General features: G+C 40.0%; 2 protein-coding genes and 1 non-coding gene across 10 annotated transcripts in view; 2 read left to right on the forward strand and 1 right to left on the reverse strand.

Moving 5' to 3' along the window:
• Positions 1–25298, forward strand: part of LOC102442553 (myosin regulatory light chain 12B) — a 30920-nt gene extending 5622 nt beyond the window's left edge. For 2 of the 8 annotated variants that reach the window (XM_023754225.1, XM_023754222.1), the window contains exons 3-5: positions 19441–19579; positions 22410–22571; positions 24783–24983. In XM_023754225.1, the coding sequence (XP_023609993.1) occupies positions 19441–19579; positions 22410–22571; positions 24783–24955 (474 nt within the window). In that variant the 3' untranslated portion in view covers positions 24956–24983. Of the gene's footprint in view, positions 1–7661; positions 7814–17546; positions 17665–17887; positions 18032–19380; positions 19580–22409; positions 22572–24782 lie in introns of those variants that run through there. The other 6 variants (XM_014456276.2, XM_006089259.3, XM_023754224.1 and 3 more) reach the window with 6 other exon arrangements.
• Positions 634–4540, forward strand: LOC102442866 (myosin regulatory light chain 12A-like). The gene is made up of 2 exons (XM_006089260.3): positions 634–832; positions 3841–4540. Exons 1-2 carry the CDS (start codon positions 649–651, stop codon positions 4011–4013), a joined length of 357 nt encoding a protein of 118 aa, XP_006089322.1. The 5' UTR covers positions 634–648; the 3' UTR covers positions 4014–4540.
• LOC111826163 lies at positions 1787–1910 on the reverse strand. The gene has a single exon (XR_002829425.1). It is a non-coding gene; the product is annotated as a small nucleolar RNA SNORA28 (small nucleolar RNA).
• Positions 25299–27258: the final 1960 nt, after the last annotated feature.

Below are 27258 nucleotides of genomic sequence, written 5' to 3' on the forward strand. Positions count from 1 at the left end.
CCCTGGGTAATGATCAGTCTGGGTAATGATCAGTTTTAATATTAATATACTAGACTAGAGGCCCGATGCATGAAACTCGTGCAAAGGGCCTTGGCCCTGTTGCCGCCACAGCCGGGGCTCTGCCGCCTCTGCCTCAGCCCCCGCCCCTGCCTGCTGCGGCTTTGTCCAGAGGGAAGGACATCCAGAAGGACGGCTGGTCTAATTAGCATATTACGCTTTTATTATAGATAGAATTTTTGTAATGTCTTTTATGTTTATTTCTTAAGTCTTAAAGTTCTATGAAGCCAATCTAATGATGTTATAGTTTACTAAATAAGATTCAAAGTCCAGAGCAGTGTCTCCCAAAGTGTCCTTGGACCACCTGCAAATTTCTGGCCAGATCTCATGATTGGGCTAGAGGCCAGCTATTTTTGTGTGTATTGCAAGGACTGATCTTGATTATGAGAGCAGTATCATTCCTTTTGATATTACAATGGAATAGAATATAGTCTCCACTCTTAATATAGGCCCTGTTCATAAAGAAGACTGTTTTCCTAATAGTTTTGCTATCATGAACGTAAATAGCAAATTATATAAATGGTAAGTCTTTTTTTGTCAAAATGTTTACTCTGATGAATAGGTGATACATTTTGTGATGTAATCAGAATTATGGCCCTCTTTTTTTATTTAGGAAAAAATCCAACTGATGAGTATCTAGATGCCATGATGAATGAGGCTCCGGGTCCCATAAATTTTACCATGTTCCTCACGATGTTTGGTGAGAAGTTAAATGGCACAGATCCAGAAGATGTCATCAGAAATGCTTTTGCTTGCTTTGATGAAGAAGCAACTGGTAATTACCATGATTTAATTTTTAGTTATGGTAACTAAAATATATAACTTGAAATATGATGACACAATACTCTCAGGTTTATACCATACCTGTTTGTTCAGTTTTGTTTTAGATAGGCTTCTCCTATGGCATCACTCAATTTACTGCCTCTGCATTTAAATATTTGATTTAAAATTTAATGGGTACATTTGAAAGTTTTTAGTAAAGTTATACTCCATAAGGGTTAGGCTCGAAGTAAATATGTATTGAATGAATAACTTTTACCAGTGCAATCTTGGGTAAAGTGTAAATTGCTATAGGCCATGACACCAGTACAGTCCTATGTTTGTTTATCAGGTACCGCTCAGTTCTGAGATTGTTTAAATCTGGTATAAAACTCTCTGGTTTCATATTCCTTTTCTGCATAATAACTGTGTGAGTTGGGGCAAGTTACATAACTATCTAAATCTCTGTTTTCTTATTTGTAAAATGGGCAATAATATTACCTACCTCACAGGGTTGTTGTAAGGATTAAATGAGGAAATGAGACAATAGCATACTGCCTGGCCCAGAGTTAACTCTCAGAAAAACCCAAAAAGGTAACTACAGAAATGCCTGATCCTTTGACAGAAGTGTATATAAAGATAAGAGGGCAAGTTTTTAAAAGGAAGGCACACCCTTTGGTTATGCATTACTTGGAGTAGTTTACCAGTAAATAAGCCAAGCACAGTTTGGTAATGGAAGCATACTGTCCCCACTTTGGCTTTCCAGGCTCCCCACAATATGGCCTCTTTTGGCCTATTCAAGTATACCACTCTTGACTTTTATATCATCTTTCTAACCTCCTTCCAAGCTACTCTATGCATTGGTGTCCTAACTTACCTCCACCATTTCTGCCTCTATGTCTCCCTCATCATACCACCTCTCCCTCCTCCTGAACTCGAAACTCTTTTTTTTTTTTTTTTTCTCCAGAACACTGTCTAAGTCTATATAACGGCTTGTCTCATAGAGGAGAGCACCGGAATAGGTTAGACGTTGTTGCTGTAGCAAGCTCAAATTGTGTCAGACAGTGTCGATCATCTGCCACAGAGTGTTGCTTGCAATGAACTCGAAACTCTTAACTTTTTTTTTCTGGGAGGACTGGGGAAGAGGCAGGCAGAGGAGACTTGCTTTTTTTTCTCCAAAAGACACTTGTGTATTGACTGAATTTTTAAATTGTAAGCAGGTGTTAGTTTTTTTAATGGAGGGGAATAAAACCATAAAAGAGTAAAATGTCTTATCCATTCTTCAAACTCCTCAATTGTCATATTCTTTATAGAGCCTAGTCTATATTTTCCTACTCAGAAAATTTAAAGTCTCTTTCTTTTTTTTCTTTTTTTTAAATATATTTTTATTGATTTCAGAGAGGCAGGGAGAAGGAGAGAGAGATAGAAACATCAATGATGAGAGAGAATCATTGATTGGCTGCCTCCTGCCTGCCCCCTACTGGGGATCGAGCCTGCAACCCTGGGCATGTGCTCTTGACCAGAATCGAACCTGGGACCCTTTGGTCCGCAGGTTGACGCTCTACCCACTGAGCCAAACCAGCTAGGGCATCTTTCCTTTCTTTCCACTTCCAAATAATTTTATTTATCTCTCTTCTGATACATACTGTGTGTACTTACTTCCAATCATCACAGTCTCTCCCTGTTTCCAGGGTAATGGCTGTGTGTCTTCAACGGCATTATTTTCCCATCTCTGTAAGCCCTTCTACCACCCACCACAGTCCATTGCACATAGTCAATGATTAGTTCATGTGATAGTTGAATGACTTGGCTATAGATGATGATTTATTTCTACAAGCTGAAAATCTAAGATTTTTGGTACTTGTTTTTTTATCTTCACCCAAGGATAATATATTTCCTATAAAATTAGTTTAAATTATAAGGTCACTTCCCATAAGAAACTCTAGAGCTATGGTTCTTGTTGTTTTTCCAATTCAATCCGAGATTTAAAAAAAAAAAAAATAGCCCTGGCCAAGTGGCTCAGTTGGTTGGAGTGTTGTCCCATACACAAAATGGTAGCGGGTTCAATTCCCAGCCTGGGCACATACCCAGGTTTCAGGTTTGATCCCTGGTCCAGGTGTGTGTGGGGGAGGCAACCAATCGATGTTTCTCACATTGATGTCTTTCTCCCTCTCTCCCACTCCCTCCCTTCCTCTCTCTTAAAATCAATTTTAAAAAATAAAAATATCAATGCCAGATAATAAATCAAGAGAGACATCAGGACTTTTTTTTTTTTTTTTTTAAGCTCTCTGGATGATTCTGATTGTCATGTGCAGTTAGGTTTTATGAGAAACCTGCTTTCACACTTCCAGAGTAGAAAGTACACCTTTTGGCTCACCACTCCCATCCCCAATTCTTAGCCCAGTGACTGTGACATAATTAATGCTCAAACATTTACTCAGTATTTTTGCACACTCTGGGCCTGGCCATATTTGTTATGAAATCTAAATTAGATTTGTTTAAAAAAAAACCAAACATTTAAGAATCTCATTTTACATATTAAAAAACAAAGTCAGAGGTAAAGTGAAATATCTGAAATAACATAGCTTGTTAGAACTGGACCTCAAGACTCCAGCATTTTTTCCACTGAAGCACTTTATTGATTTTATAATGTGGCATTGATTTTAATGTTATTTACTTATAGAATAAGTATGACCATTCATGCTACTTTAAAGAACTATAAGGCATAGATTCCTTAAGCATACTATATTGCTTTTATTTAGGCATCAGTTTAGCCCCTATTATCAAGAGATCAGGAGATGAATGTGGAGGAAGATTGATAGAGCAGAGCAGGTTAATGCCAATAGGCAACTACCCGTTTTCTAGGCAACTGCTGAGGCTGACTTAACCATGTAGAGACCCTTATTTCATGTATGTGCATATTTATAGTTCTTAGCATAGAACATGCATAGTCAAGTGTAGATGCTCCTTGTAATTAATCCTCAGAGTAGTATATATTCTGAACCCCAGTTCTTTATCTTTTAGGCACCATTCAGGAAGATTACCTGAGAGAGCTGCTGACAACAATGGGAGATCGGTTTACAGATGAGGAAGTGGATGAGCTGTACAGAGAAGCGCCTATTGACAAAAAGGGAAATTTCAATTACATTGAGTTCACACGCATCCTTAAACATGGAGCAAAAGATAAAGATGACTGAAAAGAACTCCAAATTGCAGCCAAATGTTCTATGTCGCCACATTGGGTATTTCTGAGACTTTCTCTTAGAGTCCATAACATGCCCTAGCTTTGCAGCTTTTGCCTTTCTTGTGGTATTTATTCTCAGCCATTTTGGGCACAGCCATCTCTATAATCAGACTGGAAGTAGGACTCTTTGTTATTTTCAGAATAGAAAATAGGTAATTGAACTTACCAGCCTCCCCCACCCCCCTATAACTGCAATCTACACAGAGTCAGTATATTTTTTCAGAGAAAGTAATTCACTCAATTTTTTTCTGAACCATAATTAAATTTTATGATCAAAACTTACTTGTTTAAACTTCTTTATTTATCAAAATTGACTTTTATTCGTTTTAGTTGCATCTTCCAATGAAAGGTAGATGAGGCAAAAAACCTAGAAAATGGTGTGGTTGTTTGACCTTTTCCTTACTTCTCCCAGTTTTCCTAACAATCCTATCTCCTCTGCTATTCATTCGTCCCCTCCCAAAGAAATACAAGTTTAACTGCCTTAATTGTGTTTCCTGCACTTTGTCTTCCAATTTTAAAAATAATTTGCTATAGGATTTGCATATATATGATAGTTTTAGTAGCTTTAAATCCTTAAGTTTAACACACCTACCAATGTTCCTCCTTATCTGTCCTAAGCTTTTTGTGTCATTTAAAATTAGACCAGGCCAATGAGTTTAATTTTAATTTGTCCTCATTTTTAAAACTATTTTAGACTCAAAGTGTCTATGGAATGCTACTAACGAGATTTTTTTTTATATATATTTCAAAATGTTGGAAATACAGTACAGCATTTTTTATTATATAAAACTTTTTTAAACACAGTAATGCATATTGAAATACCATGTTTGTTTATGCAGAGATTCACCATGAGTCCAAGTGTGAATTTTGGACATTCCTGCCCTGCCCACAAACAAAACAGCTGAAGCTAAGTGCTTGGGAAAGTGAGATCATTATTTCAATACTCAAAATAATTTCTGCTGTTTCCAGAAATGCAGGACTGTTTCAGAGTTAATCAGGAAATGGTTGACACTTTCATTTGCTTTGTACTTCAAAAAGCTGAAAGATTGATGAGTTTAAAAGTTGAAGCATTGTGGGGGGAGTTGGTTGAAAAATTTTACAATTAGCCTATAAAGATGAGTAATTGACAATTACTCTAATAACTTTACGTTTTATGCTACTATTAACCAAACTATCCTTGGACAAAATCATTACCTCACTCAATAAATAATTACTGAATGCCTTCAGGGTGGCAGACCTTTGCACTCAGCAGGATAGATGAGTCAGCTTTATAGAACAGGAGGAGAAGGACCAGTACCACGACTGCTCTTGCCCCTTTTAAGTTTAGAATCTTACCACCTGCCTTAAGTACTTTTTCTAGGCTATAGCCATGATGTTAAAATCTTATTTTGCTGAATCGAATTTCCATTTCAACTGAAAAAAAAATCACTTCTGCTTTAACAGATTTCTAGTGAAGAACAAGTAACATTGTTTTCACTTAGAAAAAAAGTGGTCTCATTTACTAAAATTATTTCCTGCAATGCCCCCATTTCCATTTCAGATAACTGCTCAAAAAACTGGCTGCCATTAGGAGCAGTGCATGGTCTCCCCGGGTGAAATAAGTCTCCTCATTTAGTAAGAGCATTCTCTATGTAGTAAGTAGGCTTTGCTTAAGGGAAGATGACTGCCTAATAAAAAGCTAAAGCATCTACTCCATCAGTGGATTTGACTGAAAACCAGTCTCCATGATGACAATCATACTTGAAACAAACCATTTCAAACGTTCTTTGAAGCCATCCTAATAGGGGCAGCATTGTTAGGATTATATTGTCATTTGGACTCCAGATCCCAAATTTTACTTGATCCAGAAGCCTATGACTGGAGAGCAGGAATTGATGAGTGCTACTGGGAAAAAGGGTAGAAAGCCAGACTCTGAGACAAAAGCAAATTCTGAAAAGGAAAGGCAATGATTTTCTACAAAGTAGGAGAAAAAGGACAGCAAGAGGTGTAACACCTAGACTAAGGGAGATGCCGGCAAGTTGTAAGAAGAATCAGAAAACAGTAAAAGGGCTTAAGAGAGGTAGAGCCACAAAACATGAAAACCATAAATTTAAAATTGAGTTCCTCAGTTACATTACACACATTTGAGAAGGATATGCCATAAATAACCATTTCCCAAGTGCTTTTCATTAATCTTTTTCTTTTGAATCTTGAGAGGAAAAATATACCTTTTTTTTTTTTTTAGAACAGTGTTACCTAGTAGAACTTTCTGTGATAATGGTCAAGGTACAGTCAGGGTGTCTCAGCTATTAAGGTGGCCAGCGTGAGGGTTTATGCAGTGGTAATAGACCATACTTAGAAGAGCGCTAAGACAAAGACCTAAGAAACCAAAATCTTATGTTTGGGGGGAAAATTATTTAAATTATTGGACCAAGAACAGAATGTAACTACGGAAAATCAAATATTTTAGAACCCAGGTATGACTTCTCTGCAGTTGCTTTTCAAATTTTATTGAGAAAATGCATTCAGTTAGGAACTGGACCTTGGGCTGGGACGAGGACCACAGCATCAGCATCCCCTGGAAATACAAATTATCACCTCACCCTCCGCCTACTGAATCTGAATCTCTGGGGCTGGGGCTCAATCTTCTACCAGGTCCTCCAGGTTTTTCTCATGCATGCTCCTGTTTAAGAACTGCTGTATAGAGCGCTGAACACAGTGTCTAACATCTAGGAATTTCCGATCAAACATTTCTACAATATAAATGAGTTATTCATCTCCCCAGCATCAGCACGCATTCAGGCAATCCCAAGTGCTCAGTAAAGGTTTGCTGTTAAGTTGCCTATCCTCCCTTCAGAAATAGTGCTGTCCATCTTCTTCCAGCTGAGGGAACTGACGGCCATAGCCACAAGCAGGAACCGGGACAAAACGTGAATAATGTAGCTTCGCGGGTTCCTTTTCGGCCAAGAGCATTAACTAATGTGTCTGCGCGATTGTATGCGTGTGTGTTTCTGACATCTCCTTAATGACCCAAAGGAAAGCAAGTAATTTGAATAAAACCTTCTTGTGGTTGGAAAGGGACTGGAACTGCTGTCCCTGGCCTGGCACCGGAAACCTTACAATCTGAGGGTAAGAAAAAGGGAGCCAATGATGCGTCGGATTGGAGCGCAGTTTAAAAGGTTTGCCAGCGGACAGGAGTCCGCGCCTCTTTCCCTTCCCCGGTGTTCCGTGGGACACACCTAAAAAATTACGTGTTTTCCCTGAAGCTCAGATTTAACTAGACCCGCTGTGCTTCCATTCGTTGACTGTGGCAGCCCGGGTGGGCGGTTTCCGACGCCCGGGAACCCCTAACCCTGAGGGGCTGCGCCCCGCCCCGCCCGGGTCAAATTCCAGGCCCCACCCGGCGCCCAGGGAATGCGGAAGGGCGCGGGAACCCGCGGCGGCAGGGGGGCGCTAGACGGCCGGCGGGGCTCCAGCCGCCCCAGTCCGCACACACCAGCCGCGCGGAGGAAGCCAGCGAAGACCCCGGCCGTGCTCATCCGCCAGCCCCGCTCCCGGTGGCCGCGGCGGGCTTCGCTCAGCCTGACTGCGAACCGCGCCGCACACGCCCCCCCCTTCCCGAGTTGGTTCCCTCCGCGCCTTCCGGTGCGCCTTCCGGTCCGCCTCCCGAGGCAGGAAGTGCCGGGCGCCGCCTCTGTCGCGCCACAGCCCCGCGGTCGTCGTAGTCGCCTGTCGTCTCGTGCAGGACAGCCCGCGTTCTGGTGTCTGGCGGCGGTGAGTGGCGCTTGCCCCCGCGCGCGACACCCCTTGGGCCCCTTGGCCACCTCTCCCTCCCGCCACACGCCGGGATCAGACTCCGACCGGGAGGGGAGGGGAGGAGAGGCGGGTGGGGAGGACCGGGGCGGTGGGAGCTGTCAGGGTGGGCGCGGAGGCCCTAGCCACCGCCCGGCCCGGCCAGAACGGAAGCTCCCGGCGGGTGAAGCGGCCTGAGGAACGGCCCGGCTGGAAGAGGCGGCCGGGCTCCCGGCCTGCGTCACCCAGGATGACATCACACACCTGGTGCCCGCGACCGCCCTGCCGCCGGGCTGCCTGCCCGCCCCCGCCGCTGCCCTTCCCCTGCCCCCGCGGGCCCAGTCCGTGGATTCGGGTGCGGAGCCCCTGTTCTGTACCGCACACAGGGCTTGATGTTCTGGGGGTTCAGGAGTCTACTGATGCTTGGTTCTTGCCTTGGTTGAAACGTCCAAGGAGAATTTTAGAGAAGCGGCACCGGGTGCGTGGTTAGTATAGGCTCAAATGTCATGATGTGCATAGGCGGTGTCTCACTGCATCTTGCATCTTGTGAAGATTTAGTGCATTCGTGTTGGTTGGAGAAAAGGATAAATAAAAATCAGGAAGGATTTCAATTGAATTGTGACCTCGTTGAAAGCCTTGGAGTCAGCCCCAGAAGGGAGGATTTAGTATTTCCTGGCTGGATCTGTGGTAGGAGGGAACAAGACCAAAAGCACCAAAGCGGGGAATTTGTGTCGAGCGGAAAGGAGATGGTGGGAAGACTAGCCTGAATGGAACAGAACTATAACGAATAACAGTTGGAAATAAGGGTGGGTGGATGGGTAGGTAAATGTGGCCTTTTTATGGATGCCTTGAAAACTTGAGGAAAAATAAAAGATTATGTAAGAGGCATTAGGGAGTGAGTCATTTTGGATTCTTCACCAAGGAAGTAATAGGAAGAAAGGGTGTTTAGAGATTAGTTTGGCCGCCTTTGTTTAAGATGAAATTGCATTGGTCCTTTGGTAAGAAAAACATTTTAAAATATATTTTATTGATTTTTTTACAGAGAGGAAGGGAGAGGGATAGAGAGTTAGAAACATCGATCAGCTGCCTCCTGCACACCCCCCACTGGGTATGTGCCCGCAACCAAGGTACATGCCCTTGACCGGAATCGAACCTGGGACCCTTGAGTCCGCAGGCTGATGCTCTATCCACTGAGCCAAACCGGTCAGGGCAAGAAAAGCATTTTAGAATTCAAAAGAACTTTACAGATTATCTTTCATTTTATAATTGAGGAAACAAACCAGGAGAAGGGAGATAACTTGCCTAAGATCATTTGAGGGATTCACAGGATGCCACCCATTTCCTCTGTGAGAGATAGAGAGTTAGAAACATCGATCAGCCGCCTCCTGCACATCTCCCACTGGGGATGTGCCCGCAACCCAGGTACATGCCCTTGACCGGAATCGAACCTGGGACCTTTCAGTCCGCAGGCCGACGCTCTATCCACTGAGCCAAACCGGTTTCGGCTATCTTTCATTTTATAATTGAGGAAACAAACCAGGAGAAGTGAGATAACTTGCCTAAGATCATTTGAGGGATTCACAGGATGCCACCCATTTCCTCTGTAAGCATTAGGTGGACCCTCCTGGACTTCATAACAAGTATATAAGTTTGTGTTTGTTCAGGTTCTGTTGAATGAAACAACTTCTACAGTGGCTGAGTCAACATTCATTTATGTTTCAATAGGACCAATTTAGATAAGACGAACTGGGACTTTGAAGGAAGGACAATCCTCAGATCAGGGCTGTAGGAGTTAGAAAGATAAGAGGACTTGGACCCCTAAATGAGGCTGGTTATCCCTCTCCCAAGATCCAGACACCAGATGTCTAGGAATGGTTTTCATTGCCACCAACTTTGGGATCTTCCTCATTTCACGCTTGAGCAGTGTGGCGGCGTTGCTTACTACTCCCATCTGGCTATGTATATTTTCATGGTGGAGAATTTCAGTTGCCTATATGCAGGATATTATGGACTAGTGATACAAGCTCTGGAGCTAGACTTCCTGAGGACAGATCCTGGATCTAAGCTCTACCTTTTTCTAGCTGCATGGCCATAGGCAAGTTGATTATTATTTTTGCCCTGTTTTTCTCATCTAAGAAGTGGGGGATAATAGTTTCACCTATATCGTAAGTTGTTGTGAGGATTAAATATGTTAACACGTAAAATGCTTAGACCAGTGCCTAGCACATATTTAGCACTTGATTATTGGCTACTATTAGTACTGTTTCTTCCAGGTATAAAATAACGGCAGCTGGTAATTTTGGTAAGGATCTCTGCAGGAAAGGTTCAGTGGAGTTTATGCTAAACCATGGGTAGACCATAGAGAAAAGCCTTGTTTTGGGAGTCAGATCCAGGTCCTACCTTATAATATGCATCTGTAAATGTAACTCTATATGTGATAGGAAGGAAGCATGTTTATGTATTCACGTAAGTAGTATTTATTGAGCACCTGCCGTGTGTAAGTCACTCTACTAGACCTACAATCCAAGGTAGAAAGGCTAAATGTCATAAAAATGTATATGTAAATGGCATGGCAATGGAATACTACTGGGCAGTAAAAACAAGAATGAGCCACTGGTAGGCGAATCTCAAAAACATTACATTGAGTAAAAGAAGTCAGGCATGTAGAATGTACACTGTATAATTCCATTTATAAGAAGTCGAAGACAAAATGAATCTATGGTGATAGAAATTTGAGCAATGGTTGCCCATGAGAGAGGATGGTTGACTTCGAGGGAACTTTCTGGAGTGATGTTAATATTTGTTACTTGATTAGGGTGGTGGTTACATGAGTATACACATTTACCAAAACTTATTTTAAAATCTGTGCATTTCATCATATAAATTTTATTGTAATAAAACAAAATTTTATAGGAATTCAAAGGATGGTAAGTTTACTGCCAACTGGGATGATCATAAAATCCATAATGAAGAAATGAGAGCATTATTGTGGCCAGGTGACTCAATTCATTGGAACATTGTTCCGTATACCAAAAGGTTGCGGGTTTGATTCCCGGTCAGGGCACATACCTATGCAGGTTCCATCCACAGTTGGGGCACGTACAGGAGGCAACACATAAATGTTTCTCCCTCTCTCTCCCCTCCTCTCTCTCTCAAATAAATTTAAAACACAAGCAAAAAAAGTATCCTTGGGTGAGGATAAAAATAAATGACAGCGCCGAAACCGGTTTGGCTCAGTGGATAGAGCGTCGGTCTGCGGACTGAAGGGTCCCAGGTTCGATTCCGGTCAAGGGCATGTACCTGGGTTGCGGGCACATCCCCGGTAGGAGATGTGCAGGAGGCAGCTGATCGATGTTTCTAGCTCTCTATCTCTCTCCCTTCCTCTCTGTAAAAAATCAATAAAATATATTTAAAAAAATAAATAAATAAATGACAGCATGTGCTAAATATTAAAATTTAACCATGTATTACAAGGAAAGTTTGGTGCTAAGAAAAAAGATGTAAAAAATGAGTAAAGCTCTTGGGGAAAAAAGATATTTATTGAATTGATTACATTTTTGCCTAAATATGTAGCCATGTCATCCTATATAATAAAAGCCTAATATGCCAAGTGCGGGGTCTTCTGGTCAACCAAAGTGTAATATGCTAATGATATGCTAAGGCTGCTCACTATGAAGTGCACTGACCACCAGGGGGCAGATGCTCCAACCGGTAGGTTAGCTTGCTGCTGGGGTCCAGCAGATCAGGACTGAGCCAGACAGGCTGGACATGCCCTGGAGCCCTCCCGCGGTCCCTCCCCAACTGACCAACCTCCCGTGTCCCTCCCCAGCCCCGATCATGCACCAGTGGGGTCCCTCAGCCTGGCCTGCACCTTCTCGAAATCCAGGACCCCTTGGGGGATGCCAGAGAACCGGTTTCGGCCCGATCCACAGGACAGGCCGAGGGACCCCACTGGTGCACAAATTCGTGCACCAGGCCTCTAGTTAAATATATGAGGTAAATTTTGTGGGGTATTTTAACTTAAGTACTAAATTTTTTTTAGGATTGCTGTTTTCAAACTGTTGCTCATGTATCCAGTTAGCACAAACATTAGTCTGAACTATGATAATGACTTTGGGAATCTGTAAGAAATTTATAAAAATAGACCTTGGTGAAGATGACAGTTGAATCAGAAATGATCTTAGGTTTCAGCCCAAGAACTGCTGCTCTCTGCTTTTTCGTGTTCATCCATTCTCAGTCTCACCCTGTGCCTTTGTTCAGAAGTTGGCTTTGCCGAAGGAGACCTCTTAAGCATCCTGCTGCAACCTGGCCAAAACGTGAACTTTTTATCATCCCTTTGCTCAGAAAACCAGTTCCTCTTTCCTCTTTAATAACCTCATTTTTGAGTCGTAACTTTGTGCTACCAGTTTTTCAGCCAGTACTTTAAAAGCAAAGTCATTCAAGGACTGCCCTAAAGGAAATTCCAATTAGGAGGCATGCACTAGCAAGCAAATCAGCAAGAAGAACAGGATAGTGGTGATAGGAATGTTGAAGAAAGGGTGACTCTGTTGCAGTTAAAAGAGGAATCAACGGAAGCTGGAGAGAAATTGAATAGAAGGAATTGACGTTTTCTAACCAGAAATAGAAAATTCCCTAACTAGTGCAAACTTGATTGTGGCCCCTTTGAACTTTTGAAAATTCTGTGGTTATAATTCTGACATAAAGGTATGACCTGTTTTAATATTAAAGAGACTAAGGAAACACAATGGCTTTATTAGTTTTCTATTGCTATATAACAAATTACTCCAAAACTTAGCACCTTAAAAAAAACAATAAACAATTTCTGAGGGTCAGGAATTCCAGGGCAGCTTAACTGGGTGGTTCTGGCTCAGGGCCTCATGAAGTTGCAGCCCAGATGCCAGCTGGGTTTGCAATCTTGAAGAAAGATCAACCTCCAAGATGGCTGATTCACATGACTGGCAAGGTGATTCTGACTATTGACAGGAGGCCTCAGTTCCCTGCCACATGGACCTTTCCTTAGGGTTGCATACTACCCTAATAACCTGGTGCTGGTTCCTCCCAGATTGTGATCCAAAAGAGAGCAAGGCAAAAGCTGCAATGTCTGTTATGACAAAGTCACACTATTATTTTTGCAATATCCCATTGGTTATGAAGGGTAGCAGGATATGTCATTTCAAAATATGCCACTTGGGCATAAATACTATTTGGAGCTGAAGGCAATTTAGAAGAAACCGAATAAGACATAAAAGCAGGACATAAATTTACAAAGGTTTCCTTCCCTCTCTACCAGGAAGGACAAAGATTACTCTCTGTAGCTAACTTTAGACTCTTATCAGTGAAGAAGGCCCTGATTTAAGTCTACATGACAATCCTTACTCTTGTTTGCTTTGCTTTTCCTGGTAACCTTCCATAACTAGCGTCTACCCCCCACATATCTTTCTCTTTTTGTCTTCAGCTGAAGATGATATTTAAGTCTGAATTCTAAGCCACCTCTGATAATAGTTTTTTCCCTGGATATCTCCCATGTATACATGAGATATACATGTTAATAAACTTCTTTGTTTTTCTCTGGTTAGTCTATTATTACAGTGGTGTCAGGAAGAACTCAGAAGGGTAGAAGGAAGATTATTTCACCTCCCTTACCGTTTCACAGGCCAACAATCTTTTTTATTGTTGGAGGGGACTACACAAGGACATAAGGAAATGTTGAGGGCCATTTTGGATCCTGGCTACCACCGTAGTCAGGGAACAAGTTCAACTCAGGGTACAGGCAGTAACATAAACAAATACTGACTGTGTCAGGAAAATAAGGGAATAGTAGGAATTGCTCACTGAACACTCATTATCTACAGGAATTTGGGAATGCTGGTCAAGTGATTACTATCATATAGTTTTCCAAGATGTCTGAAATTTGTTTTTATTAAAGTAAAATATTCAGGTTTTTAAAACAAATTCAATAATTTAAAAAGGCATTTAAAAGGTTATACCTGGGGGTACTAAATGAACTTCCTACAGACTGCATATATTTTGGTAACTGCCAGTTTGTGACTTCTGATCTACCTAACTTTTATTTTATAGATTAAAAAAAAAAAAAGAACCAGGAACGCTAAAATAACTGAAGGCCATACAAATTGAAAATGACAGAACGAATTAGAATTCAGTTCTCCAGCATCACTATTAAACCATAATGACCAAATTTTAAAAACTAAAGGGAACTAAATACACAATCAGCCAATACCTTCTACGTAGTTAATGTAGTGATTCTCAGCCTTCAAAGTACATTGGAATTACCTGGTACATTTTTTAAAAATACCGATTGTTGTAATGTACCCCTTGAATCACAGAAGGACGCCTCAAGAAGTCGAATTAAAGAGTCACATTTATTGCAATCCGGGACTATAAGGGGCATCTTGCTCTCCCAAATCTCATAGTAATAAGATGGGCGCAAAACCAGACTTATATAGGCAAAGATCACAAAGGTATTGATTACATCCCAAGGTTTGGAATGAGGAACCTGGTTTGCAAAAAAGCAGTTTACAGAAGCAGAAGCAGCATCTTATCTAAATTATAGTTTTGGGTCTATGGATCACTGAATTGACAGAAACACATTATCTAGAGCCCTCGGGTCTGGAATGAGGAACCTGGTCAGACTTAAGCATGTTATCTAAATTACAGTTTTTGGGTCTCCAGAACACTGAGTCCACAGGGACACATTAACTGGAGCCCTCTGACCTTGGGATAATCGTGCTGTCCTTCCCAGGTAAAGGAAAATGTTCTTTCTAAGACCAGTATGGTCACTACAAATGGGATAGTCACAGTACAATCAATAGGGTATTTAATCGAATGGGATGATTTGTATAATTCAGAAAATCAAAATAACTTTTCTGTTGTTAAACAAAGCAAATAAGTACAGAAGCCAAACAGCAGGGTTAAAGTTAAACTATAGTTTCTACCTGAGATGATTGCTACCATACTTCAGATTCCTGGGCCCTGCCCATAGATATTCAGTTTAAGTTTAACTAGAGTAGGACCTAGGCTCCAGTTTTTCTAAGCTTCCAGGGTGATTTTAATGTACAGTCAAGATTGAAAGCAGAAGGTTAACTACTGTGAGAGCCATATTTACTTGCCATATGGTGACAGCAATTAGCTAATTTAAGATACTTGAAGAAGCCTTAAAAAAATGTCAAGGAATTCATAATTGCTGACAGAATATACCCCAGCACCATATTCGCAGGCTTCCAATAAAGCTATATAGGCTGATTGATGTTCACATTCAGCTTCCGCTTATTAATGATTATGGTGCCCATGTTTTGATTTGCACATTAGTATTGCAGGTGATTTTGCAAATATTTGGTTATTTGAATATTAGAGGCCCAATGCACAAAATTCTTGCAATAGTAGGCCTTCCTTTCCCTGGCTGCCAGCACCGGCTTCCCTCAGGCACCCAGGACCCAGGATTCCCTTGAAGCCTCACCTTTGTCCAGAAGGTCGTCAGGTCTAATTAGCATATTACGCTTTTATTATTATAGATGTTGACGCCACAGCCACCTATAATATCAGTTTTTTTATATCCCTGCTCTTGTAACCTCTGTGAACACTACTTAGTACCTTAAGTTTACTTCATATTGGAAATTTACCAAAAATAATTAAAAATTTGAAGAGGAAGTAAGAAGTCTTTCCTGCTATTGAGGGTTATTCATTACATTATGTGCTATGTTATATATGAATATTATTTTCTGTAACTATAGTTTAAGGGTAAGGTTTGGTTGTTTTTTCTTTACATTTATAAGTTAAACATTAATTTGACTGTCCTAGGTAAAGGTTTCAAGCCTTTACCTATCATGTCAAGCCAAGACTATGACTGATAGGAAGTACTGCCACTTGGTCAAACCCAAACTAGGGCTGCTACACTGCACAATTCCGGAGTGTCATTTATATTTTATTCTCTTACCATTCCACAATGCAGTTGTATTCTGTACATTGGTTTCCCCATATAGTTTTCATTTATTTGAAAACTCAGTTTGTCTAGGATCTGAGTTTGGAGGAAAGTAGCTGCTCAGAAATCAGTGTTGGATTATACTGGTAGTATTGAAAGATTTTTTTTAATGTGATAAACTCAAAATATTAGAAGAACATTTAATACAGAGAAAATATGTAGGTAGAAATAACCTTGAGTAAAGGAGGTTTGACTCCTAGCTTGCCAGTAGGTGACCTCTGGCAAGTTATTTAATATCTTTGATCTTCAGTTTTTTCATTTGTAAAGCAGGCATGTTAAATTTAATGCATATAATTTGCTTAGCACATGAGTCACTCAATAAATGGTAGTAGCCATTAGTTGAGTAGGCCTTTAATTCTCTCTCTGGTCTTAAAGCATTTTGGACTAGAAAAATAGCAAGAGCAAAAGTACAGTACACAAGAAACTGCATGGTGCCGTGGGCCCAAACAAGCAGTGTGATTGCTGAAGGAAAAGTACAAAGCAGAGGTCTAGAGATGAGGCTGGAAAGGTCATTCTAGAGGAGACAAAGGAGGATCTGGTACGCCATGCTTAAGAATGTATACTTTGTCCTATGAGGCAGTAGAAAGCCAAAGAAGATTTTTCAGGGGGGAATGGTAATGTCATAATTATGTTCTAGACACCTCTGGCTGGAATATAAAGGGTAGTTTAGAGGGGACTAAGAAGCAAGAATATTGGTTAGTTGGCTATAGAAATGCACAAAGAGATGATGGGGCCCAGCTGAGGAATGAGGAAGATGAACAAATCTGAGAAATATTTAAGAGGCAAGGCTTGATTCATCAGGGATAAAGATGAGTCACGGTGACTCCTCGATTTCTGGTTTGGTCAGTGGGTAAGTGATGGTGCCATTAACTAAGAGAAAACAAAAGGATGAGAAAGTTTAGGAAGGAGAGGATAATTCAGTCTTCAGCACATTGGTTATGAGTGACTGGGATATTCAAATGGATACCTTTCACAAGCAATTGGGTATTTGAGTATGTAACTCAAGGACAGGTCAGGCCTGGAGATAAGAGACTTGGGAGACATAGGTGTTGTCAGAACAGTGAGAGTCAATGAGATCATCCAAGCAAAGCAGTCATGACTGCTAGAATACATGAATATTTAATATAGGTGAGCGGAGGAGATAAAGGCTTAACAAGAAAATGGACCAGCCATACAACTGTGAGAGATGGTGTGGGTCACACCAAGTCAAATACAGCATTTTACATAAATCAGTCTTTCCAATATTATGTTTAGGAGCCTTCCTCACTAGAGTGTAAGGTCTTTAAGGTTGGGAACTTTGCAGTCTCTTTCTATTGGGACAGTTCATTTCTACTGTGACTGTTCACTAAGACCAAGAATTTGGGGGGCTCTGAAGAAAATGGTATAAAACATAGAGTGGTCCAAGGAGATTTAGACTGGATTTGGTAATTTGAAAGTAGTTGCAGTCGAGAAAAGAAAGCCAGATTGTGGTGGGTGGAAAGTTAGTGGGAAGTGAGAAAGTGGAGGAAGCCTACTTCTCTCAGTAGATAAGGAGACCAAGGATAGTAGTTTCTTTGGGGGCCAGAATTCTCTTCGGATTGATTGTTTTGCTACAACTTTGTGTCACATTTTTCATTTTATTGTCTATATGTATAGTTTTTATAGGTACTATATACATGTATAAATATACTGTTTTTAAATGAAGTACAGAGGAAAAAAATAAACTTTTTTTTTTTAAAGAAATGATGGTGTTACTACATTGAGCCTGTATCTGCTCTGTTCAAAGCTGCACCATTGAGCCAAGCTTCAGAACACCCAAGTGGAGTATTTTATAGATGGAAAAAAGAGAAGGAAACAAGTAGGTTAAAAGTTCAAGACTAGAAGGCCTAGAGACCCAGGTCCAAAATTCCCTTGCTCAGCCACTGCCCCAGCTAGTCATCTGCTTTCACTATGTGGCTGCAGAGTTAAAGAACAGTCCCCAAGACCACCCTTATTTCTGACACCAATGGCAAGTGGTGGGTTTCCAGGATAACCCTCAGGTTCAATAATTTGCTAGGATTCACAGAACTCACTGAAAGCTGTTATACCCATGGTTTGGTACAATAAAAGGATTCAGATTAAAATTATCCAAGGGAAGAGACACATGGAGCAGAGTCCAGGAGTCTTCTAAATGCAGATCTTCCAATTGTCCTCTCTCATGAACAGTATTGACTTCTGACAGCAAGGTGAGACAGTCTGCATGGAGTATTGCCAACCAGGGAAGCTCACTTGATCCTTGACATCCATAGATTTTATTGGAGCTCTGTCACATAGATATGGTTGACTGCTGCACAGCTTACCTCAGTCTCCAACCCCTCTAGAGGTCAACTGATAACACATGACCCCAAACCCCCATGGTAAATCACATTGTTAGAAATCTAGTGTGACCCAAGATTCCAGATATCAGGTGTGGCATTTCAAGGGCTTAGAGATTACTTCCCAGGAGCCAGGGACAAAGGCCAAACCTTTCTTTTGGCAAAATTAAATTCTTTACTGCACGAGGGCCCCCCTTTTTTTTTTAACCTAGGTAGTATCTATCTCATAGGGAAGTTGTAAAGATTGAATAAACATTGGATCAAAAAATTTACTCTGGTATCCTTGGGTTTTCTGAGGTTATATGTAGTAATAATAGTGGAGCTAAGATTCAGACTCAGGACTTTGTAATTAAAATTACAAATAAAAAATGGAATGAAAAGTGTTCATTCTTTTTGGCATTTAAATTATTGATGGCTTTCAATAGAGTATTGGAGGCTACTACCAACACCATTTTACAGAGAATTGAGTTATTGGGAAGATGAGAAAATGGGGACAGTTGAGTATTAATCTAAAAGTTTTGTCAAGGGAAATGGGAAATGAAAAGGTAGCAAGAGGGATGCAAGATTAAAGAACAGATTTTGATGATTTTTTTTTAAAGATAGCCTTTTTAACATGCACCATACATGACTATACTAGTTTCTTTGTGTATGTTAACGTACACTGGAGTAGATATTGTGTTTTGCTGTAAAACAGAGTATTGAATGGGCTTCCCTTCTTTTCAGACCGTGTTTTGAAAATATTGAGGCTCAGAGAAGTTATGCAACATTGGTAATAAAATGGAAATAAATAAAATGGAGGATTGTTGTGAGGATTAAATGAGACAATCCTTGTAAAAATAAGATATCAACTTTAGAGCCTTTCTCTTTAGGGGAGCCCCATGTCTTCATAACAGTGCTTGGCACATAGTAAGCACTCAGTAAATGCTAGGTTGTTACATATTTTAAAATTAATTCCCACTTAATAAATATGGGTTTAATGAAATTTTAGGAGAAGCTACATCAGTAATATCTATTGTTTCTTAATTTCTTCAGAACTGCTTTTTCCCCCTAGCCATTTAATTGTCAGATTGGAAACAGAGCTTAAATATTTATTTATTACTGCTCAAATAAAGTAATAATTCTACATTAAGATATTTTTACTCATTAACTTTAGGTATTATAAATTCTGTTTTTGCTTTATGTTTTATGCATTCTTTTTTGCTTTTGCTTTTTAACTCTAGAATTAAGCAGCCACCATGTCGAGCAAAAAGGCAAAGACCAAGACCACCAAGAAGCGCCCTCAGCGCGCAACATCCAATGTGTTCGCCATGTTTGACCAGTCGCAGATTCAGGAGTTTAAAGAGGCCTTCAACATGATTGATCAGAACAGAGATGGTTTCATTGACAAGGAAGATTTGCATGATATGCTCGCTTCTCTAGGTAGACTTTTATATTCTTAATCTGCCTGCTTTCAAAAAATAATAATTCAGCATTCTATGAATTATTTTCTGTGTGATGTTCAAATATTCCTGTCCTGTCTCCAAAGCCTATTGAGAAATGCCTGGGTGGGAGGTGCCATGTTGGGGTTTGGCCAGTCATAAGAGGGTAAGCCCGTGGGGTTGGGGACCTGGCAGATACTTGGCCAGGTGGGCCTCAGTTCCTCTCGGCTAAATACCATAGGTCTACTAGGTGAACAGCCAGGAGATGGCTAGGTGGCAAAATATTGGAATTTATAACAAAATGTGTAACTAATAATATAGCACAGTTAGGAATAAATGTTGAGGACGGTTTATAGGTAGGAAGTAACAATAATAAATGATGATAGTATCGGGAGGAAGGGCAGTGCTACTGGAAAAGGGAACACAGGAAAGGGGATTTTCACAATTTTATTTATAATTTTTTTTATAACTAAAAAGAAAATGTAAAGATAAAGGATTTAAAGTAGCCCAGCAGGTGTAGCTCGGTGGTTGAGCGTCGACCTGTGAACCAGGAGGTCACAGTTCAATTCCCGGTCAGGGCCACATGCCTGGGTTGCAGGCTTATCCCCAATAGGGGGTGTGCAGGAGGCAGCTGATCCCATGATTCTCTCTCATCATTGATGTTTCTCTCTTTCTCCCCCTCTCCCTTCTTCTTTGAAGTCAATAAAAATATATTTTAAAAAAGTAAACATAAACTGCCCTTTGTTATTTTTCTTTATTATGGGTATTATTTTAATATTCCTTCTATGATATTGTTGTTTGTTTTGATCTTAAAAAGAAGGCCCAAAAGGCCCTCTGTGTTGTGCACCCAGTCAGCACTAATTTTATAGATGTGGAGAAAGGAATAACAAGCCTGCTTCTTGATAGACCAAAGTGACTGGCAGGGAACAGGGTGCAGCTCAGGGGTGGCCTGCAGTTAGGCTCTGCACTCTGGAGTGTTCTTGTGCTGGACTGTTAGCCAGAGAGCAAAGAAAAAGAGGTGGTTATATTTTTTCTTTTAGTTACCACAATGCGATTTGTTCCTCTGTCTTATTTTTATTTTTTTCTCCTAACATATTATTTTGAAAAATTTAAGCCTACAAATATAATGAACATGTGCCTATCTTTTACCAGTGTTAACATTTTGTGACATTTCCTTTATTTAGAGTAAGAATAGAATCAAGATACTGATCTAATTTGTTGACTTGCAGGTAGGTTGGATCCCAGTGTTTTCCACTAAGAATAACTAAGGGTACTCTCTGGGCAGGTCAGTACTGAAGAAGCCCATTGAAGAAAATTGAGAGACTTAGTTATATTACAAAGATTGAACACTCAAGCCTATATCATGATCAGAGTACATGCTCACATAATTTATGAGTGATGGTAGTATAAGAAGTTGACTTTGGGGCCTTCTATTTTGGGGGGCCCCATCCATTTAAGGCATGTATTTACATTTCAAATCAACAAATTATAATGTATGCCTTGAATGGGTCCATAGGTGTTTAGCCTAAACCAATTCATTATAAATCCCTGTGTCTTTTTTATACCCATGTTCTCTTGACACCTTTGGATTATACTTTTTCCAAAAAAAAAAAAAAAAAAATGCTGCAAGAGAGTTGGATTAAATCTGAAGGTAAAAAAGTAGATCATTTTCTTTATTTTTACTTATTCAATGAATCTAGAGATTAATTTTGGGCTAATCTTTGTATTGGTGTGTTGAGTAGGTATGAGTGAAGATTGTAAAGCAGTAAGACAGATACCAACTTGGCATTTAAATTTCACCCAGATTCCCAGGATTAAAACTTTACATATGAACCATAATTCTAGATTTGACTATCATTAAATGCACTTGGATGTAATATTGAGGTGCCTCCTTAGATATGAATATCTAACTTACAGATGTTCTTTTCATGGAGAATCATACAAACTTAATGTTAGAAGGAACCTTTCAGATACCAAATTTAATCAGTCTATTTTACAGATTTAAAAAGTAAACCCTAGACACCTGCCAGTTTCTCCCAGGTCACACAGCCAGCGGCAGAACTGAAATTCAAACCACTATTCCAGACCTCTCATTCATTGTTACTCCTACCATATGTGGCCATTCCAGAGGAATTACTCCCAACTTTGAGAGAAGGGTCAGGGCACTTCCCTCATTACTGCACTAGAAGAGGGAGAGTGCTCTTAGTTGGAACCAAGATTAAGATTTCCAATATGAACAGTACTAAACAAGAATGAAGTTAGTGACATGAATCAACAGCATTTGGCAGTATGTATGGCAATCAAACAGTTTGTAACATTGTTCAAAATAATCATAATCTCCCAATTTTAAACCAACCTAATAGTTTTCACTTAAATGACCAACAGATAAAATTTTAAAGCATACCAATTCATGGGCAACTATACCACAATTGGATATATGAACATTTAGATTTTTTTTAATAACTGGTATTGAAATGCCCTGATGGTCTTTTATGTTATCAACATTCAAGATGAATAACATGGCATTGCCTGGACCATAGTTTTAAGTGTTTGTTTTGTTTAAAATAGTGAAAGAAAAGTTATAGAAAATATCAATAAATGAGCAACATTCAACTTAAGCGCATTTTTATACATACATTTTTATAATGGTGTATCAGAGATTTTTTTATGATGTCATAAGTTGTCTTTTAAAATGGCCTTAATGCAATTAATCAAAAAATTAGTTTCATGTGAGGATGATATACTTTTTAAAATGTGTTGGGGAGAATAACAGCAATTATTTGTTGAAATTAGATCTTTGTCCTTAAATATTATAATGTGAACTCTTATAGGGAAGAATCCAACTGATGCATACCTTGATGCCATGATGAATGAGGCTCCAGGGCCCATAAATTTCACCATGTTCCTCACAATGTTTGGTGAGAAGTTAAATGGCACAGATCCAGAAGATGTCATCAGAAATGCTTTTGCTTGCTTTGATGAAGAAGCAACTGGTGGGTGCTCTTTGTTTATGTCCTTATTCCAAACTGTTTGAAACATTTTTTCGGAAATGAAAAATATTAGTTGCCCAGCCGGCGTGGCTTGGTGGTTGACTGTGGACCTATGAACCTGGAGGTCAAGGTTCGATTCCTGGTCGGAGCACATGCACAGGTTGCGGGTTCGATCCCCAGTATGGGGTGTGCAGGAGGCAGCCGATCTCTCATCATTGATGTTTCTGTCTCTTCCTCTCCCTTCCTCTTTGAAATCAATAAAAATATTTTTTTTAAAAGAAAAAAAATTAGTAAATTACACATTTTTAAAAATGAATAAAGGGAAACTATTATTTACAATGGGACCGTATAACTGAGAATAGCTAGGACACAGATGTATGTAGGTTATAAAACTACACAATTTGTGGTGTTACTCTTTGAATTTGGATCTGAGCTTCCTGAAGGCCAAAGAGAATGTCTGTTAAATAGTAGTTCTGAAACAATAAAAGCAACTTCTTCAAGAGACTATATATCACACCAGAAAGTATACAGTCATGTGCCACATAACAGCTGCTTCGATCATGACCAATAGCACAGTAGTGGTGCACACAAGATTATAATGGAACTGAAAAATTCCTGTCACCCTAGTGATGTCATAGCCATTTTAACACCATAGTGCACACGTTACTCATGTGTTTGTGATGAGGCTGGTATATACAAACCTGTGCTGCCAGTTGTATAAAAGCATAGCACATACAATTATGTACAGTACAGAATACTGAATGACTGTTACTAGTTTATGTATTTACTATACTATACTTTCTTTTAAATTTTTATTGATTGATTATATATAGAGAGAAATATTGATATATTGTTCCACTTATGTATGCATTCATTGGTTAATTGTTGTATGTGCCCTGACTGGGGATTGAACCTTCAACCTTGTATCAGGATGATGCTCTAACCAACTAAGCTATCTGGCCAGGGCTATATTACACTTTTTATTGTTATTTTAGAGTGTACTATTTCTACTTATAAGAAAAAAAATTTGCTGTAAAGCAGTGTGCTGTGTGTTAGACCAGCAGCAGCCTCATACATCTCGTGTTTATTGCATCCCTTCATTGCATCATTTCATCTTGTGCTTGATTTAATCTCATGTTGTTTGTACAGGCTTGTAGCCTGGAGCAATAGGCTATACCTATAGCTAGGTGTATAGTAGGCTATACCATCTAGGTTTGTGTAAGTACACTCTGATATTCGTATAACAATGAAATAACCTAATGATGCATTTCTCAGAATGTATCCATTAAGCAGCACATGACTGGAGTTAACAAACTTCAGTTATTAAAATTTTAGGGTGTTTTCCCCTTCTCGTTTTGAAGTATGTAAAGCCTAGCTATTCATTTTTCTTACTTCTTTCATTTTCGTCTTGTCTTCTATATTAACCCTACATTAACTCAGTACCCACATCACCTCCTCAGATGTACCTTGCACCCTATTCCTGCTTCCCCATTTCTGTCAAAGCTGTACCATCATTCATGCATATAATCTGGTAACTAAACTTTTTAATGATCCTATATAATAAAAGCCTAATATGCTAAGTGTCCTGTTGTCTGGTCGACCGTTCAACCAATCAAGGCATAATATGCTATTAATATGCTAAGGCTGCTCAACTGCTCGCTATGACGTGCACTGACCACCAGGGGGCAGACAGTTGACCAGTTGCTATGATGTTCACTGACCACCAGGGGACAGATGCTCTGACCAGTAGGTTAGCTTGCTGCTGGGGTCCGGCTGATTGGGACTGAGCAAGACGGGCCTGACACACCCTGGAGCTCTCCTACGGTCCCTCCCCAGCTGGCCAACCTCCCTCGTCCCTCCCCGGCCCCGATCATGCACCAATGGGGTCCCTCGGCCTGGCCTGCCCCCTCTCGAAATCCGGGACCCCTCAGGGGATGTTGGAGAGCCGGTTTCGGCCTGATCCCGCATGCCAGGCCGAGGGAACCCCACTGGTGCACAAATTCATGCACCAGGCCTCTAGTTTAATATAATATTGTAAAGAACTCTAAAAGTAATAAGAAAACATAATGATATAGTTACATAATGTCTTAGTTCACTATTTTTTTCGTTTAAATATGCATATTCTGAAATACTTTATAAGATTGACCTAGTGTGGAAATTAACCATTAAAGTTCCAGGAAGTATTCATGACTCCCTTCCTTGTATGTCTTCCAGGCACCATTCAGGAAGATTACCTGAGAGAGCTGCTTACAACAATGGGAGATCGGTTTACAGATGAGGAAGTGGATGAGCTGTACAGAGAAGCACCTATTGACAAAAAGGGAAATTTCAATTACATTGAGTTCACACGCATCCTTAAACATGGAGCTAAAGATAAAGATGACTGAGAGAACTTTAGCTAACTCCTTCCAATTACTTTGTCTTACTCTGTTTTATTTCCTCGACACTTTCCCCCATCCTCACAGACCTGTTGCATGCAACTTAGTTTCACAGCTTTGCCTCTTTTTTTTTTTTATGTATTTATTCTAGACTTTTCTGCCACTTAGCACTTGTATAATCAGACTGAAGATGGGGATAAGGTTGTAAATTGTGTTGAAAAAGAGTTTGCAAATAAAAATCAACCAATGTGAAAGCCCAGGAAAATATATTTGGTATTTCTAGTTTTGCTGGATTTTTACATTTTTATATAATAAAAATGCTATTTTGAAATAAAGATTATGCTGACTCAAATGGAGTATAATGAAAAGTTAAGTGATAGGTGGGGGTAGTCCTATTTTCATACTTTCAACTTTATGTATTTTAGATTTCATGGTTAAACTGATTTTTTAAGTATAGCCCTACCGGTGTGGCTCAGTGGTCAAATTAACATCATTATGCAATAAAAACTAGTTAGCCTTTTTTTTTTTTCTTTCACACTTCTAGGAAGTCATATGTTTAAACTACTAAATTATAAATATAGAATGTATCTGAGAAAACACTCAACATTTCATTGATCTTAAGAGTCTAAGAAGATGAGGCGAAAAACTGAAAAAAAGAACCTTTACCGTGTGTAAAGTATTGCACATAGACGATTTTAATTGAATCTTCCCAACAACCTTGTGAGATAGATTTCTCCTAGCCTCGTACTCCTGGTGAGGGAACTGAGCTCCGAGCAGCTGAGTGATTGATCAGAGTCACTGTTAGGAAGTGAGAGTTGGAATTCCAACCTGGGATGCCTAAGTCCACAGCATAGAGTGCTGTTTCTTTGAAAAGCCCCAAATGCCTGAAAGGTCAAGATATTTCCATTACTTTCTAACATAATTGTGTAATTTATTGAAATTTAAAATCTGTTTTGGAAATTGATTATGTGAATAGAATTTCAGAAAATTCTATCCAGGTAAAAAAATAGAAGACAAGATTATAATGAATTCAATCTTTGAAGGCAATCCATGTGGTGTAAAATGTAGGAAGGACTGACAAACATAGATAAGGCCGCTATGAGCTTGTTTAAAATCCTCAAGGCGCCAAGCACTATTACAAGTATGGGAGGAACCTAAGAAGGGGTAATTTTTTTTAAGTTTCCAATGTGGTTTTAACATCTATTCCCTCACTTAAAAGTGTTCTTTTGGTATAATGTCTACTTAAAATTACATATTGTTTAATATTTGTGTGTTAGAGCTTAGTGTGTTAGGCAAATCCTGGTCACTTGCTGCTGTCACTCAATTTTTTTCTGGACTTCCGTTTCATCTTTAAAATGAGAGCAGTTCCACTCTTGTGGTTAGTACAGTGTTTCACAGTTCATAAGAGCTTTCATATTTGTTATCTAACCCTCACAGCCTAAAAGGTTAATAGGGGAGGTATTATTCCTTACTCTTTTATGAGGGCTGAAGTTTAGAGAAACAAGCATCTGTTCCTGGTGCCACAAGTACAAGAATCCACATCTGGCTTTGGCTGGGTGGGTAGCCCAGTTGGTTGGAGCGTCATCCAATATACCAATAAGGTTACAGGTTCAATCTCTGGTCAGGGCATGTGCAGGGATCTACCAATGAATGCATAGATGGGTGGAACAACTCTCTTCCCTCTTCCTCAAATCAATTTTTTTAAAAATCCCCATCTGGCTACCTTTTCTACTTCCAAGCTGAAAGTCACCGTGCAGTGTCAAAACCAGTGATGACTATGTGTAAGGAAAGGGAGAAATAGACTGGGGTAATCTTGATCATGAATAAATCAATCACCTGTTATGTGCCAGGCACTGTTTTAAGTGTTGGTGATAAACAACTGAGGGGTGGGGGGTGGGAGGGAGAACAAACAAGGATGCTGCCTGCCCCACCCCCCGCACCGGGAGCTCACATTCTCACAGGCTCATATTGAAGTCATTGCAGTACTATGGGACAGAGGGCCTCAGGAGAGATGGGTCCTTTCAAGGCACATGTGCCAGGAGCTTTAGGACAAGAGAAGAATATAGGGATGGTATTTGCTGTGTAGTCTAAGTGGGAAATCAGGGCGTTGGGCAGGGAAGAAACATGAAAACTCGACCTTGCTGCTTTGTATGGAATGGAGGGCAAGAGTAGATAAAAGCGAGAAGGCTTCCTATTAGGAAGCTGTCACTGTCCCGGCAAGATAGGAGGGCAGCTTGGGCTCGGGCAATGGTAGAGGAGGTGGCTGTGGCATGCCTCTCCGTGCCCTTCCTATTTCCTCCATTCCAGCCCTG

Source organism: Myotis lucifugus, unplaced genomic scaffold (genome assembly GCF_000147115.1).
Source record: "Myotis lucifugus unplaced genomic scaffold, Myoluc2.0 scaffold_58, whole genome shotgun sequence".
Lineage (NCBI taxonomy): Eukaryota > Metazoa > Chordata > Mammalia > Chiroptera > Vespertilionidae > Myotis > Myotis lucifugus.

Coding starts and splice junctions, on each gene's coding strand:
- LOC102442866 (XM_006089260.3), top strand. CDS start 649: ATGGCCCTCTTTTTTTATTTAGGAAAAAATCCAACTGATGAGTATCTA. Junction 833..3,840: donor CTTTGATGAAGAAGCAACTG/GTAATTACCATG, acceptor TTTATCTTTTAG/GCACCATTCAGGAAGATTAC.